The sequence below is a fragment of the Lathyrus oleraceus genome, chromosome 3, assembly GCF_024323335.1.
Source record: "Lathyrus oleraceus cultivar Zhongwan6 chromosome 3, CAAS_Psat_ZW6_1.0, whole genome shotgun sequence".
In the NCBI taxonomy this organism is placed as follows: Eukaryota; Viridiplantae; Streptophyta; class Magnoliopsida; order Fabales; family Fabaceae; genus Lathyrus; species Lathyrus oleraceus.
In genome coordinates this window covers 125,199,676-125,217,312 of record NC_066581.1, presented here as the reverse complement: position 1 = coordinate 125,217,312, position 17,637 = coordinate 125,199,676, and the positions used below count along the sequence as shown (strand labels likewise).

General features: G+C 32.2%; 1 protein-coding gene across 1 annotated transcript; it reads left to right on the top strand.

The window, feature by feature from the left end:
• The first annotated feature begins 402 nt into the window (after positions 1–402).
• LOC127128978 (uncharacterized) lies at positions 403–2,126 on the top strand. Its single transcript, XM_051058321.1, has 7 exons — positions 403–595; positions 695–1,017; positions 1,135–1,317; positions 1,394–1,504; positions 1,577–1,658; positions 1,748–1,843; positions 1,942–2,126. The coding sequence occupies exons 2-7, from the start codon at positions 866–868 to the stop codon at positions 2,041–2,043; spliced, it is 726 nt and encodes a 241-aa protein (XP_050914278.1). The 5' UTR covers positions 403–595; positions 695–865; the 3' UTR covers positions 2,044–2,126.
• Positions 2,127–17,637: the final 15,511 nt, after the last annotated feature.

Genomic DNA, 17,637 nt, shown 5'->3' with positions numbered 1-17,637 from the left:
ATTAGATGTCCCTGAGTATTCTGGTCGGGTGAGGGGTAAGGGATTTGGAGTCACTCCGACCTCCCTCAGTGTTAAAAAAGGAAAGGCTCCTAGTAATCGGGAGCTTCATGCAAGATTGGAAGCCATGCAAGCTGAGCTTGATGCATTGAGGAGAGAAAGAGAGGCTAGCGCCTCAACGGTATACAGAGATGCTTCGGACAAAAACAGTATCAACTGTACCTTTCAGCCGAACATTCCAGAGGTAATTACATATAATTGTCTTAAATTGAACTATTTGCTTAAATTATGTATTTGACATATATACACATTAACGATTTCTTGTTATTATTGGTTTTAGGGCATTTCCCATTGTCAGCTGTATTTGTCGTCACCATACTATCGGATGGTTGGCAAGGGAAAAGTGCATAACGTTAGCGGAGTATTACTCCACACTAGAGAGCTCCCTGCTGGATGTTTGAAGGTATCAGTTGATATTGCAGTTGAGCCGAATGCAGCATTACCATATCCTAGCGATGATTCGGATGCAACAACGGTGCACGAAGCAGTAGGTTCGTTTGTTGCATGGCCGACAAACCTCATATGCGTAGGATATGAGGTATGCTTAAAACTTATGTTAACTTTAATGTGTATATTCAAAGTTTAAAATTTATGCTTAAAATTTTACTTACATATTTTCCTTGGTTATGTTAAATAGACTCCCACAAAATCCAAATCAAAAGAAAATGAGGTTAGCAATGCCTCCGCACAACAAAAAAAGGAGGTTAGCAACGCCTCCGCACGGGTAAAAAGTTCTGGTGCTAAGAAGACCGTAGCTAGGAAAAAACCTACCGCCAAGTATAGGTCGTGCCTCAGGACATTTATAGAGATGACCGATATACCGACCGGAGGTGTTCGGAATGTACATATGGAGGTAGGGATTTTCGGCTTTGATTACGACCAAATGATTGGTAATGAAGACTTCATGCAAGTTTTTGGTCATGAAGAAATCGGCGTCAACGTTGTCAATACATATATTAGGTAAATCCGGTCTACTTTGTTTTATTAATTAAACAACTTATGTTAATGATGTTTACTTTATGTTAATCCGGTTTACTTTATGTTTCAAAAGAGGTGTTAATGATGTTTTTATATTAGGTTTTTGTATGACAAATTGATGCGCCCCAATGATTTGGACGAGTCATTCGGATTCTTAGCACCCGCGACCGTCAACTTAGGTTTAATCTTAAGTAGACCGCATACCGTGACGGAGTATGTTCTTCAGATCCTCATGGAGAATAAAGATGCGGAGAAGTTGTTTTTTATACCGTTTAATACCGGGTTAGCATTTCATTCTAAATTCATCTATTATAATTATTTTCCAAGTTACCATCTAACATTTGCCTAATCATTACAGTGGACATTGGTTGTTGCTCGCAATCAATCCTATCCGAGAAATTGTGTATTATCTTGACTCGTTAGGAAATGATTGGACAACATACCCGGATATGAAGAACCTAATTGACACGTAAGTGAGAATGTTCAAAAATTTTCTTAGTTTATGTGAATTGTTCTAATTGCTTCATTTTTATTTTATTAGCGTCCTACAAGCTTTTCGGGCCCAACGAGATATCCAAACCTCAAGGAGGAGCGCCAACCGCATTACATGGATTAAAGTGGCGGTATATTTTTAATTACCACATTTTTTATTATATTAGTGATGACACTTGATAAAACTTAGGATTTATAATCCATATTTTTTTTCATGTAGTGTCCTCAACAACGTAATCAAATAGATTGCGGGTATTTCGTGTTGAGGTTTATGCGAGATACTCTTGCTTTGGGCCGATTAGTGATTCCCACCGATGTATGTATTTCTAACTTATGAGTTATTTTTATATTTACACATATCTCATATAATTAAATAGTTGGAATTAATTCAAAATATGTTATATTATTATGTAGTACTTTGAGGAATTCAAGTGTGCATTTTATACAAAGGATCAAGTGGACGAAATCAAAGAGGAGTGGTGTCAATTCATGATAGAGCTCAAAGTTTTTTCATAAATTTGTGTAATTAATGTGTACATTTGTAGTATATGTAATGACTTGTAAATGTGTACATAAATTTGTATATATTTTGATACATTTAAGGCAAAATTGGTTTGAATTGGTATATATATATATATTTGTTAGCCAAAAATTGGTAGAAAAAAGGCCAAAATGGCATGTATAAAATGTGATAACTGTCTGTCAAAATCTGGTTGAAAACAGGTAGAAATTCTGGTTTATAAACCTGGAAAAAATGTGGTTTAAAACAAAAGCTTCAAAAATTTTCGTATACATTAGACAGCGCTTCTGTAAAAAGCGCTGTCTAAAGGGGGGGTTAGAAAGCGCTTTAGGCAAAAGCGCTGTCTAAGGGGGGGGCTTAGACAGCGCTTTTTGAAAAGCGCTGTCTAAGCCCCCCCCCCCCCCTTAGACAGCGCTTTTGCCTTAAGCGCTGTCTAAGGTATACCTAAAAAAATTAAAATAGGGGGGGCTTAGACAGCGCTTTTTGAAAAGCGCTGTCTAAGCCCCCCCCCCCCCCCCTTAGACAGCGCTTTGGCCAAAAGCGCTGTCTAAGGTATACCTAAAAAAATTAAAATAGGAGGGTCTTAGAAAGCGCTTTTGGCCAAAGCGCTATCTAAGGGGGGGGGGGCTTAGACACCGCTTTTAAGATTTAAAAAAGCGCTGTCTAAACCTTTAGCAGCGGAGGTTTAGACAGCGCTTTAAAGCGCTGTCTAAGGGCAAAAAAAGCGCTGTCTAAGGTCTTGTTTGGCGTAGTGCTCGTCTAGCATCAAAGTGAAAAAGAAGGTTATACTAATAGTCGTTTGACCCCTGGCATATCTTGAGCCCTCGTTCTCTCATTAGTTGATCTTCCTGAAGCTCATGTTCCTCTTGCTAACTCGTCCACTAGTGCTCGTGGTCCATTCCTCCTTTCTTATAACTTTCTTCAAGCTATATTTAGATTTTATGTCACATTTTAATACATATAAGATTAACATTATGAGTGTGTTTGTTTCAACTTATAAAATAACATTTTCGAGAATTTGATATTGGAAATGCAATAATCTCACTTTTGTTTCAAGTTTTTAAAACTTGTTCCTTGATATTCTTTATTCCTAGAAATTTATTTTACACATGATTTTTTATTTATATTTTTTCTCATGTTAAATGGTGGGAACCCATAACTCCCGTGAAAATAAAGTCCAACTAACTCTAACTTTCCACTAATACTCATATTTATATTTATTTTTAATTTTTACAATTTTTTAAATAAATTAAATTCATAAACATTCATTGAAAATATAATATTTGGTCAAATACATGCATAAGAATGTTATTTCACAACTCAAAACGATCACAACCTATGTGAATGGTTTGGAGATTATAGTCACGATTAAGATTTTAATACATAAATATTACTGGAGGCACGAATTTCAAATTTAATCTTAAAAATGGACAAACAACTCAAAACGATCACAACCTATGTGAATGGTTTGGAGATTATAGTCACGATTAAGATTTTAATACATAAATATTACTGGAGGCACGAATTTCAAATTTAATCTTAAAAATCGACACGTGTTTTAAAGAAAAATAGTTTTAAAATGATTTTGTTTTTATATTCATGCATCAATTAGAAACATGCAATGATAAATCCAAATAATAAAAGAAATTAATTACTATGTACTGTCAGTGTAAAAAGATTTACACTGTCGATTCATCACCATCACTAGTTTGCATTACTTTATAGGTTATTAAAATAACAGTCAAACTTATTTAAATATCCAACGTCTAGGATTAACAAACGGTATAAAATCCATTTACACTTTCAGTGTATTTCAATTAAATCCATAATAAAATCATATCCATTTTTTAATAAGTATATTTAATAACTTACCTATTTTTAATATTCTTTTGATATAAATTTGTTTTATAATTATAGTAAAAGTCCATTTGTTTCATTTTTAAATATTTTTATAGTGTTGTTTATTTTTATTAAAAAATATTTTATTTTAGTAGTGGTGTCTTAATTCTATATATCTTTTAAAAATAAAATGAAATATTTAATTTTGTGAAAAAAAATAAAAAGGTAGAAGAAATATAAATCAAAATATAAAAAAGCTTACAAGTGTAAAAATATGATGCAAAATTATAAACTGTTTTCAACTTTCATTAAAGATATTTTAATAGCTGGTTGTGTTTGGGAAAAAAAATGTAATACGTCTAAATTGAAGGTCATGTTGCTATCTTTAAAATTAAGAGAGGTATAGATAGATTATATAATACTCCCTTATTTTTTTTTATAAATCATTTTGGAAAAATATTTTGTTCAAAAATAATGAATCATTAATATTTATTTTGTTATTATATATTTAAATATTTATTATTTTCTCTTTTAGTTATATAAGTTTGTCTTTTCAACATTATTAATGAAAAATAATTTTTAAAAATTATTATAATTTTGTTTATTTATACAGTAATTAATAATTATTATATTTTATATACGTATGAAATTAAATTACTTATAGTAAAAAATAAAATGATTTATAATAAAAAACGGAATGAATATCGTTGAAATGTGTTGATACATTTCATTAACATTTCTTAAAGTTGAAAGTCATAACTACAAAATACAACCATGAAATATATTATAGTAGAGTGTGTTTATCCTCTCTTGGATCTTGTAATCATATCATATGTGAAATCTCTCAAATACATTCACATAAACGGTATACACACATAATTATCCTAGGAGGGTAGCAATAGTTTTTTGGACAGTCATGTTGAGTACGACATTTTTGACGCACCGCAGCTACGGAAAAAAATAAAAATGAATCTTAATAAAATTGGATAAAATATTATGTATTGAGTAAAATGGAAATTTGAAAAGAAAAAAAAAGACATACCGTTAACGCTCGTTGTAACAAGAAATATGGAGAAAAATATAATCATGACATGAACAAACTTACTCATAGTTTCTACCTTATGCATGTAAATAGGATATTTTCCACTTTAAGATTTATAAACTCAACGCTCTACTTACATTAGTTTTATATGTTTAATACTTATAAAGTTTTTTTTTGTGCACGTAGCACTTGTAAATATAAAATTCTAAAATTTGAATAATTGTTATATACCTCTTAAGTACATCAATGGGATGTGTTTTTCCTTAGGCACATATAATAAGAAGGTCACATAAATGCCTTTTCAATCATAAGTATTCTTTGTTTATTCGTAAATATTATTAATTATTTAATAACCTTTCATGATAGAAAATGGAAAATCACTACATAATAATAATATTATATAATTATTGAGTGTCTCTTGACGAAGAATTGTAATTTCTTGTATCGAAGCAGATTGTTCGACAGAAGTAAGAAAATATCGAATCACTTAGTATGTTGAGTAACCCTTATTATTCTTGTAATGTTGGTGTATTCATAACATTGTATTCACAAAATTTTGCAGTATAAAAATGAATAAAAGAAGATTGTCGACAGAGAGAAACTCTGTAGAAAATTTTCTTCTTCTCTATCGTTCTTTTTTTTCTTTTTCAATTATTTTTTTCATTGTCATTGTGTGGTTGTAACAATCTTGTTCATCAAAATTGATAGAAATTCTTTATATATTGTGGTGGATTTCTAACATTGACTATCAATATGTTATGTTTGTCCCTTTAAAACACTTCTTAAATAGTTCATATAAAAAATATAAAAATGTTATCAATCATAATAAGACATTATATATAAGTATTATAGATAACTTAATTAAATTTTAAATTTATTAACATTATATTTATCCGCACATTATATTTTTATTTAATAAAAAATAAAAATTAATTTTTAATAATAAACTGAAATTTTTTTAATGTTTGAAAACATAATATATATACATTTTTTATTTATTATTAAGTTAATTAACTTTAAAATAATTTATTTTAAAATAATACTTATCAATTTATATATTAAGATGATTTTACATAGTTTTGTAATATATACATCTAAACAAGCCTTGTATTTTAGGATCTCATTTTTCTAATGTTGTTTTCTTACAAAGACTCATTTATACCCAATAGATTTCATACCTTTAGGTATAGTCATAATAGACCGAAATACTTTTTGATTTTTAACATATTTTAACTCAATATCTATTACATCCTTTCAATTTTTTCAATCATGTATATTTTGACATTCAATAATATTTTTGGGTTCGGATCATTATTTACATTCATAATTTTATATGAAATGGAGAATGAAAATATTTCATCAAGATTCATACCTTTTTGGTTCCCCAAATTATAATTGATAGTTTAGTTCTCATTATTAATTGTCTAACGATATATTGAAGATGTTTGATTAATTACTTAGATAATCCATTTTGTGTATGCACATGAGGAACATGATGTTCAACAATAATTCTAATTGACATGCAATAATTATTAAATGATTCAAATGTAAATTCACCGGCATTGTCAAGTCTAATTTTTCTTATAGTTGAGCCCTTAGTTTAATTATTTATGCAAGAAATTTCATAAATTTCATATCACGACTTGAAAATAAACATACATATAACCATCTACTAGATACATTAATTAATACCATAAAATACCTGAATAGTACTGACGGTGGATGAATGAGTCCACATATATCAAATTGAATTCTTTTAAGAAATGAGTCCACATATAATGTAATCTTGAAGGAAGTTTTGGTAGTTTTTTAAAGTTTTCTTCTTTTCCAAAATATTAGTAGTAATATTAATGTATTTCATATTACATTCAATTGCAGTTTCAGTATCATATCCTTGACGATATATGTCAACTAAACTCAACAAATTTCTCTTTGATTTCAGAGAGTATAAAGCATCATTAGTGACAAACTTTGTCCCATTTGATAACATGAACATAACATTATCTGTTCATTCAATCAAATCTGCAGGATCTGAGATTGTATTTTTTACACCTTTAGTAAGATTTATTTTAGTAAAATATTTCTTACTTTTGAGGATTGTGTGGGTAGTTCCACTGTCTAGAATGCAAATGTCTTTGACATGTTCCTTGTCTAACCTTCTTAAAGTATAAATAATATTAAAGAGAGAGTAAATCAACACAATATATTCAACACTATTACACATTACATAAGCATAACACGTCACACAACATATATATTCTTAAGTAGGTACGTAGCGTAAATATAAAAGATTCTGCAAGTCGACACTCTTTACTCGCAACCAGCTGGTAAATCTGTTATCCTTTTCGAATGCTCATTTGTCTTCATTGTTTCATTTGATGCTATTTGATTTCACTTGACTTTGCTTGTCATGTTTATTATGCTATAATTTGAACTAAACTAAGTTTCACATGAATCTAATTCCTATGATAAGTGAACAAACAAAAATACTTTGATAATGAAATTGAACCTTAAGAAACTGGGCTTGTAGACAGGAGCATGGTGTTGTCACACATTTTTGCTTGATTGCCACTGCATATTCCAGATTCTGACCATCGTTAGCGCTTTTCGCCTGTGAAGTCCCACTGCACCATTGTGACGAAGCCACTCCCCTCTAACCCAAAAACAACATCGTGTGGAGAGATAGCCAAGTGGAAGATCTCATGGCTCCATGGTTTTCATTCTTCTGTCTCTTTTTTCTGAAACGAGATACATTGAGAGAGAGAGAGAGAGAGAGAGAGAGAGAGAGACTCGTACTGTGAAAATATCAAGTATGAGAGAGAAGATGAATTTGGTTAAGGGAAGTTTTTTTTATTTTGATTTACGATCAATGAGAGAGAAGTTTTTTTAATTAATTCTTTTGTTTCCTTTTCCCTCTGTCACATGTCTTAGTGCGGTTGGAGGTTTCTAGGATTTGAATACTATTGCTCTCTTTGTTCCCATGCTGCTGCCAGTTGCATGTAATTAGTTTTTCTTTTTTGTTTTCTTTTTTTTGTTTTTATTTTTAATTATTTTTTGTTATTAATTTAAGTATAGAATCCGGGTGGGCCTTATCCTGACCAAAACTATTTTTTCACTCTCATACCCCCCATAGATTTTCACTATTTGTTCCTATACTGCTGCCCGAATTTGAACATTATTGATCTCTTTATTTCCATGCTGCAGCCAGTTGAGTATAATTATTATTTTGTTGTTTTATTATTATGTTAAGTATAGAATCCGGGTGGGTCTTATCCTGGCCCAAAACTATTTTTTCACTCTCATAGATCATAAAGTCTAATTTTATAAATGTTGTTCTTTCTCTTTCCATTAAAAAGGATTGTACCATCTTTCTGACTTACATCCTTACACGACTTTTGATTAAAGATGATATCATAACCATTGTGACTAAGTTGACTAATAGACAATAGGTTATGCATCAGACATCAACTAAAAGAACATTATTAATAGAAGGAATGATCTTTCCTTTCTGGTTTCCTCCGAAACCAACGAAGCCTTCAGGCTTAAGTTCCAAATCTTGGAACATAGACCTTCTACATGTCATGTGTCGCGGGCATCCACTGTCCAGGTACCATGACTGGTGTTTCACTTGAGCTGTTAAGGATGTATGCAACATAAATTATTTTATCCTTAGGTACCCACTTTTTGGGTCCTCTCTTGTTAATTTTCCTAGAGTTTCTTACAACTTTGGGTCTTTTAGCATAAGGATAATCATGAGAGATTTGTGCATGATACTTAGGTTTCAGAACATATTTCTTATCCTTTATATGCTTTTGTGTCTGTGCAGAAGTATCAAGCTCAGTGCCAACAGGAACGAAATGCACATAGAGAGGTTTTAGTTTTACCTTCTGACTTTCGTCAGGTTTTATCGATCATGTACAACCTAAACCTTTCTTTGCATTTTTGCTAACTCCATAGATAAAGGAATCCATTTTCCTTATATCTATGCTTTTAGCCATAAAGTACTAGAATTCTCTTTCATATCTAATGACGCAATCAGTACCAGAAGCTTTTGAGATTATTTACTCCTCTAGTTTTGAAAATTTTCTTTTCAAAGAAGAGTTTTTAGTTTCTAAAGAAAATATGTTTTCAATTACTTGGACTTGTTTAAGGTCCTTGTATTTACTCTGAAGACTCTGGTACTTTTCCAGCATTTCAGAGAGACATGATTCAATATCAAAACAAGATAGGTTATAAAATACCTCTTTAGAATCGAAGTCGAATTTTGATTCTGATAATACCTTGTCTTCTGGTTCTTCAGAACTTGTGGGATCCTTTGTAGTTTCCATGAATGCAACGTTAGCTTTTTCTTCATCAAAATCTTCTTTTTCAGATTCTGAGTCATCCTAAGTAGCCATTATCCCCTTCTTGACTTTAGAGAAATTCTTCTTGGGCCTTCTGTCCTTCTTCAGCTTAGGACAATCATTTTCATACTGGCCTGGCTCCTTGCACTTGAAGCAAATAACTTCTTTTCCAGAACCTTGCTTCTTTTGTCCAGACCAAGAATCAAAGCGAACAACAGTCCTTCTGACTCCTATGAACTTCCCTTGACCATTTTTCATATGTTTCCAGAGTCTGTTGACTCTCTTTGAAATTAGAGACAACTCATCATCATCTTCTGAGTCTTCATCAGATCCTTCTAATTCTTCCTCGGCTTGATAGGCTCTTGTCTTCTTAGGCTTGGATTTTAGAGCAAAAAATTTACCTCACTTTTGAGGTTCATCTTCTTCAAGCTCATCTCGTGGCTTCATAAAGAACTAACAAGTTCTTCAAGACTAATGTTGTTGAGATCCTTTGTCAACTTCAAGGATGTTACCATAGGTGTCCATTTTTTGGGAAGACTTCTGATAATTTTCTTGACATGATCAGCAGTAGAGTATCCTTTGTCCAGAACTTTGCTGCAACGAGCATCTGAAAACTTGAGAAGATAGTCTAAATTGTTTCATAATCTTGCATTTTGAATGCCTCATATTTCTGGATTAAGGCCAAGGCCTTTGTCTCCCTTACTTGAGCATTTCCCCCATGAGTCATCCTCAAAGAGTCAAAAATGGATTTGGCATAATCTCTATTTGTTATCTTCTCATACCCCATATAAGAGATAACATTAAACAATGTGGTTCTGGCCTTATGATGATTTTTGAAGTCTTTCTTCTGTTGATCAGACATAGCACTTCTTGCTATATTATTTCCTTCAACATTTACTGGATGAACATAGCCATTGACTACAAGATCCCAGAGATTAACATCATAACCAAGAAAGAAATTTTATATTCTATCTTTCCAATAGTCAAATTTCTCACCGTCAAAGATAGGTGGTTTTGCGTTATAATGATCTCTTTCATTATTATTAACAATGTTATAAGCGTTAGCAGCGACCAATGTTTCTCATACAAACTAGATCGATACTGAACACTGTGAGGTGTTGATAAAACTTTTTATCACAATTAGAACCAGAGATCTGATACCAAATGAAGGTGTGAAAAACACAAGAAAGGGGGGTTTGAATTGGGTTTTAAAAGAAAAAGCTTTTTCCAAAACAAGAACACCACTAACAAGTTAATAACAAAGAGATAAAAACACAATTATTTTTATCCTGGTTCGCTTGAAACTCAAAGCTTATCTAGTCCACCCGCCAAGGTGATTTTGCCTTATACACAAGGACTTAATTCACTATAATCAACATATTACAACAAACACAAAGAATAACCTTCTTTGTCTTCTCAAGGATCCAACTATACCCTAGTCTCCTTAAGGACTCACAAAGAACAACTTTCTTTGTCTTCTCAAGGATAACCTCCTTAAGGAATCAAACAAATAGTTTGAATAATACTTTGTGTCTTACAAGATGCTTCCTACACAAGTAAATTTTACACAAATGAATAACAAACACTTAAAGAAAAACTGTGTACAAAAGAATGGTATCTTTTCACAAAGAAATAGACTTGTCAAGATATTGTATCACCGGCGTTTTTCTTCAAGTCTCCAAGTCTTACTTATATAAAATAAGCTTAAGACTGTTGGAGGGAAAAATGGGGAAAGCACATTTGAGCGACTGTCCACTGTTGGATGGGAAAGGAATGAAACTGTGTATTATCCTTCGCCCACAAAATCAGTGACATGTGTGATGCATAGTATTGTCCTTGCCCACGAAATCAGGTAGTGGAAAGGATGTTCGATTTGTGTTATGTACTATTTGATCACATTCCCATTTTGATCTTATCTTACGGTTTATTGACTTATGATGAAAGTTGATGAAGCATGAAATGAAGAAACATAAAGGTGGATTTAGAAACTTCAGAATCTTTGGTCAGAACCTTGGCATCGTCTGTAGTCTGGCTTGAGATCTTCATAATCTTCAATCATAACCTTGATAACTTCAATCGTCTGGCATGAGATCTTCAGAATCTTCAGCTACATAACACAACTCAAGAAGCTTGCCATTCTTCAAAAGTTTGGTGATTAGAGTCTCGTCCAGAAGCATGAACTGAGAGAACATTACAGCAGGAACATAGTGTCTCCTCAGAAGCTTCTCATGAGCGAATCAGTATAGAAGTAGAAATATCATTGCAACAACAATATTGAACATCTTTCAGAACTTCTAATAGCTGGCGTAGAAGCAGATTTGGAACACATAGTTCAGAAACTGATGACGTTGCACATCATATATTTAGAATCAGAACTGGTTGTTACATCTACACAATAACAAACCATTAGGGTACCAAAATTGTTTTCACACAATAATACAATATTGTTATCATCAAAACTCAAGCTATAGAAGCCGAACCAAATCTTGTTTTAACACATAATTCTAGCCAACTCCTCTAAAATACAATTTTTACGCTCCATAACACTGCTTTATTGTGGAGTTCTAGGAGCGGGGAAGTTATGCTCAATTCCATGTTTATCAAAATACTTCTCAAAGACGTGATTTTCAAAGTCTTCTCCGTGATCGCTTCGGATATAAACAATTTTAAAATTCGTCTTATTTTAGGATAATCTAGCAAATTGTTTGAAAGCTGACACTATCTCATCTTTACTATACAAAAGCATGACCTAAAAAATTCTCGAGTAATCGTCTACTATAACAAAACCATGATAGTTACCTCCTATGCTTTTGGTCCTTAAGGGACCAAAGATATCCATATGAAGAAGCTCATGAGGTCTCAAAGTTGAAATAATTTTTTCGATTTAAATGAGACTCTTGTTTGCTGTATCAAATAGACAGTCTTTTGAAGACTTTATTTTTGGTAGAATGATTACTAAATATTTTGAAGTCACTTTGTTTAGTAAATCAAAGTTGACATGAGCTAGGCGTTTATGCCATAACCAATAGTTTTCACTCATGGTCACTAGACACTTAGTTCCAACCAAGGATACATCATCTAATTTAAGCATATAGGTGTTATTAACCCTCAAGCCTTTAAACATACAATCCTTCTTTTCATTATGTTCAAACAAGGAACAAGATTTCGTAAAAGTAACTTTAAATCCTTTGTCACATAGTTGACTAATTCTAAGGAGGTTACGTTTAAGACAATCAACTAACATAACATCAGAGATAGTAGTAGATGAAGGATTACCTACAGTACCTTTTCCAAGTATTGCTCCTTTATTGTTGTCTCCATAAGTAATGTAATCATTCTTCTTTGTCACAAAGTCAATGAATATAGATATGTCACTCGTCATATGTTTTGAGCATCCACTATCGAAAAACCACATCTTCTCCGTAGAGTCATGACATTCAACTTGTAGAATCCAGCAAGAGAAATAGGTACCAATTTTTCATTGGGTTGTTGAGAGTGAGTGAAATCAAGGTTGCATTTGGGCAACCATTGAAAATCTCCTTTAGGAACAAAAACTTTCCTAAACTTGCATTTTTCAATAGTATGGTCTTTCTTGCAACAATAGTGACAAAATACCATTCATGCTTTCCTAAAGTTGTGATGAGATGTGTTTTTTCTATTTGAATCCTTTTAAACATATTTATGCTTTTTATATGAATAGTTCAAATACCATTCAAACTTTGATGGATCAATAGAAAGTGCAATTTTTGGTTGTAAGGCTTTGTCCAATTTGACATGAAGAGTATTTATCTCTTTTTGCCAATCGTGATAAGATTCACAACCAAACCTTGAATGTTTTTCATCGTCATACTTGTCATTTTGAATATTTATCATAGATAGCTTAAGAGCTTCCATCTTCTTTTCTGATTCTAAAACTTCAGCTTCTAAATGTAAAAAGATTTTCGTGAGAAGATAACTTCTTAAAAGCGTCTAAGGTTGCTCTATGAAGATTTTCAAAAGCTTTTTGTAATTGAGATTAAGATAATTTATTAATAGATTTAAACTTAGAAAGACTTACATTTTTCTTCTACTTTCTATTTCCCATGAGGCAAATTCGGGACGATACGACACTTGAAGTTGAGCTTTCATCACTTGAGAAATTACTTGCGCTCTCCCAAGCAACACAGGCTCTTCGAGACTTACTAGATTTCTTGTGATGGCCTCTCCCTTTGTGTGGGCGTCGTTTTGTTTTCAGTGAAATGGAAATATAGGGTTGCAAATGTAACAAAATTCCAAAAACACCCTCTAGCTAGCTTATGGGATAAGAAATTAGTTTAAACAATGAAATAAAATAAAATTCAAATTTTTTTAAATAAACAAAATAAAATCAATATAAAAACATAGTTAATTCTATTTATCTTTTCTGAACATTTTTTTAAAAAATAAATATAAAAGGAATAAAAATGAATAAACATCAGGCGCAAAAATGCGCGAAAAAACAAAATGCATGCATTAAAATGATCTAAGCGAAATAAAGTTAGGGAAAACTGACAGATAAAGATCGAATTTTGTAATAAAAAATGTTCCATTGAAAAGGCTCGTTGTTCAAAATGTGAGCATAAACGGGACCGAAAAAAAAACGAGCACATTAGATTGAAGTATGTGAATCGTAGACACTAGTGTAGAAAGAGTAATCTACACCTTTTTTTTACATTTAACACCCATTATTAGAGGGTGTTAATTCAACAGATGAGAATTTCTGACGAATTTACACTCATTTTAAAACGGATGTAAATACATCTTATATTACACCCTCTTTTGTTGAAAATGGGGGTAAATATATTTCATATTACACCCTATTTTTTAAAAAACGGGTGTAAATATTTATATATGTACATTTATAGATGGTATGTTACACCTTTTTAAAAAAAATGGGTGTATATATGACATATCATACCCTGTTTTATAGAAAACAGGTGTAAATTTTTAAATAATTGCATTTGAATCAAACAAATTTACACCCCTTTTGATAAAAATTTGGTGTAAAATGAGCAATGTTTACTATAGTTGACAAGTTTACACCCAATTTTCTTTAAATAAAATATATTTATTTTAGTTTCATAATTATATTATATTTAATTTAATCAAATATTTTTGTATATCGCTAAACATTTGGTAAATTAAGAACACAACCAAAACAAACATCAAAAATCATCCACTACAACAAACAAGACCTTAGACAGCGCTTTTTTTAGCCTTAGACAGCGCTTTAAAGCGCTGTCTAAACCTCCGCTGCTAAAGGTTTAGACAGCGCTTTTTTAAATCTTAAAAGCGCTGTCTAAGCCCCCCCCCCCCCCCCCTTAGACAGCGCTTTGGCCAAAAGCGCTTTCTAAGACCCTCCTATTTTAATTTTTTTAGGTATACCTTAGACAGCGCTTTTCAAAAAGCGCTGTCTAAGCCCCCCCCTTAGACAGCGCTTTTGCCTAAAGCGCTTTCTAAGACCCTCCTATTTTAATTTTTTTAGGTATACCTTAGACAGCGCTTTTCAGAAAGCGCTGTCTAAGCCCCCCCCCCCTTAGACAGCGCTTTTGCCTAAAGCGCTTTCTAATCCCCCCCTTAGACAGCGCTTTTTACAGAAGCGCTGTCTAAGGTATACGAAAATTTTTGAAGCTTTTGTTTTAAACCACATTTTTTCCAGGTTTATAAACCAGAATTTCTACCTGTTTTCAACCAGATTTTGACAGACAATTATCACATTTTATACATGCCATTTTGGCCTTTTTTCTACCAATTTTTGGCTAACAAATATATATATATACCAATTCAAACCAATTTTGCCTTAAATGTATCAAAATATATACAAATTTATGTACACATTTACAAGTCATTACATATACTACAAATGTACACATTAATTACACAAATTTATGAAAAAACATTGAGCTCTATCATGAATTGACACCACTCCTCTTTGATTTCGTCCACTTGATCCTTTGTATAAAATGCACACTTGAATTCCTCAAAGTACTACATAATAATATAACATATTTTGAATTAATTCCAACTATTTAATTATATGAGATATGTGTAAATATAAAAATAACTCATAAGTTAGAAATACATACATCGGTGGGAATCATTAATCGGCCCAAAGCAAGAGTATCTCGCATAAACCTCAACATGAAATACCCGCAATCTATTTGATTACGTTGTTGAGGACACTACATATGAAAAAAAAATATGGATTATAAATCCTAAGTTTTATCAAGTGTCATCACTAATATAATAAAAAATGTGGTAATTAAAAATATACCGCCACTTTAATCCATGTAATGGAGTTGGCGCCCCTCCTTGAGGTTTGGATATCTCGTTGGGCCCGAAAAGCTTGTAGGACGCTAATAAAATAAAAATGAAAGTCTTGAGAATTTAGTGCAACCTTTGTACAACGGTTTCTCTGCATCGCTTACCATCCTCTCAAACATTTCAGGACAATCATGAAGATCTTCTTCCAGTGCTTCTACAATCTCTTCAACTCGATCACAATCGTATGTTTCCGTGTCTTTGTCGTATGAAGCATAGGTCGTATTACTTTTTCCACTCGATTCAACATTCTCGTTAATTTTCTCACCATGAAATATCCAACACTGATAACTTTGATCAATTCCATGCCTCAGCAAATGCGATTTCAATCCATGTGCGTCAACCTTACCAATATAACAACAACGCAAGCAAGGACAATGCATTCGTCTGGGGTTTTCAGCGTGTTGAACAGCATACTTAACGAATTCCGCAACCCCACTCTCGTACTCTTTGGTCATTCGATCGGCACAAATCCATGTTTTATCCATGGTTTTCCTACTTATTAAAGTAAACAATTAATCCAGACGAAAATACATAACTAAGGTAGTATCTTTGAATATCCTAACAATTATAAAGTTCAATTCATTTTAAACTTCAAAAACCTATACATAACCAATGTTAATATAAACTTCAATAACGTATCCGATACGCCAATATACCAACTTTAATTACCTCATCACTTTCATTTTTTATATTACAAGAATCAAACTTTTTCTATTACAATATACCTATAAGTATACCTATAACTATATTAGAGTTCGTTCAATCATTTTATGGTTGAAATCTTGTTCCTTTAGAATGAAAGTGAGATGAACAACACTTTCACAGTTAAAAAGAAAAAAAACTACCTATTCAATCTTCAAGTATAATCACTAAGGAAACATGAAGTTTGAACAATATTGAACATCTAAATCCAAGCCTAGTCATGACAGCCCCAACATGCAATGCATTTCAAAATTCATCATGCATACCAAGCAAGTATAAAGAAAATCAAATTGCATACACATATACATACACAATTCAATATACATACATACACAAACTAACAACTCCCAAATCACCAACTATCATTAAACATTGCATTTGTAACACCAGCAACTAACCGATTAGCATAGCATTTTCAACAAACAGTTAACCATAATTATCATAATTATAAATTTCAATGAAGAAACATGTACACCAAAGCATTAGTACATAGCATTACATGGCAAACTTCGTGCACATTAACATAACATACTTTTACTTCTATGACAGTTGCAGACCAAATTTACATAACAAGACCAAGCAATACATATTTTTCAACCAGCATACATCAATTCACGTGCAATCCATTAACACCATTTCAAAAGGGGGCATGAATGCATTGCTAACAATCATTTCCTACAGTAACAACCCTATTAATCATCTTAACAATGGCAGTTGTGGTGGATAGTAAAAATTTGATCAAGATTGCAACAGGGCAATGGACAAACCACAAGCATTGAGTGTAGATTCAAACAGGGCAGCCATATGCTAACACCAACCCATACACATACGTTCAGCCATGGATCTAATTGCACACATACAAGGCTATAATAAACAACAACGGGTCCATTCAAGCAGAGCAATTAACATAGGCAAAACATACAAGTGCAACAAGTATAAAAGAAAGAAACTATTGCAGTAACAATCCAAGTTATTTGAACTCATGGCATTACAATCAAACAAGCACATTTTTAACACCAACATTTCAGTTCAAGCCAAAGTCAAACAAGCAGGCGTTGTGGCATTGCATAACTAGTAAGCTAGCTAACTAACACAATAGCTCAGTTAGCATCATTGACAAATCCAAGAACACTCCAACATTCTAACTTCATTCTATGACAGAAATCCCACTGAGTTCATTAATTTTTCTTATTGTAATTGACAATGGAAATCGACTGTGATAACATCATAAGCATAACTAAACTAACTCTATTCTAAGCCAAGCTAATTATTTAACCATATTGACTAACATCTAACAAGTTAGCATTATGTTAGCATTAGAG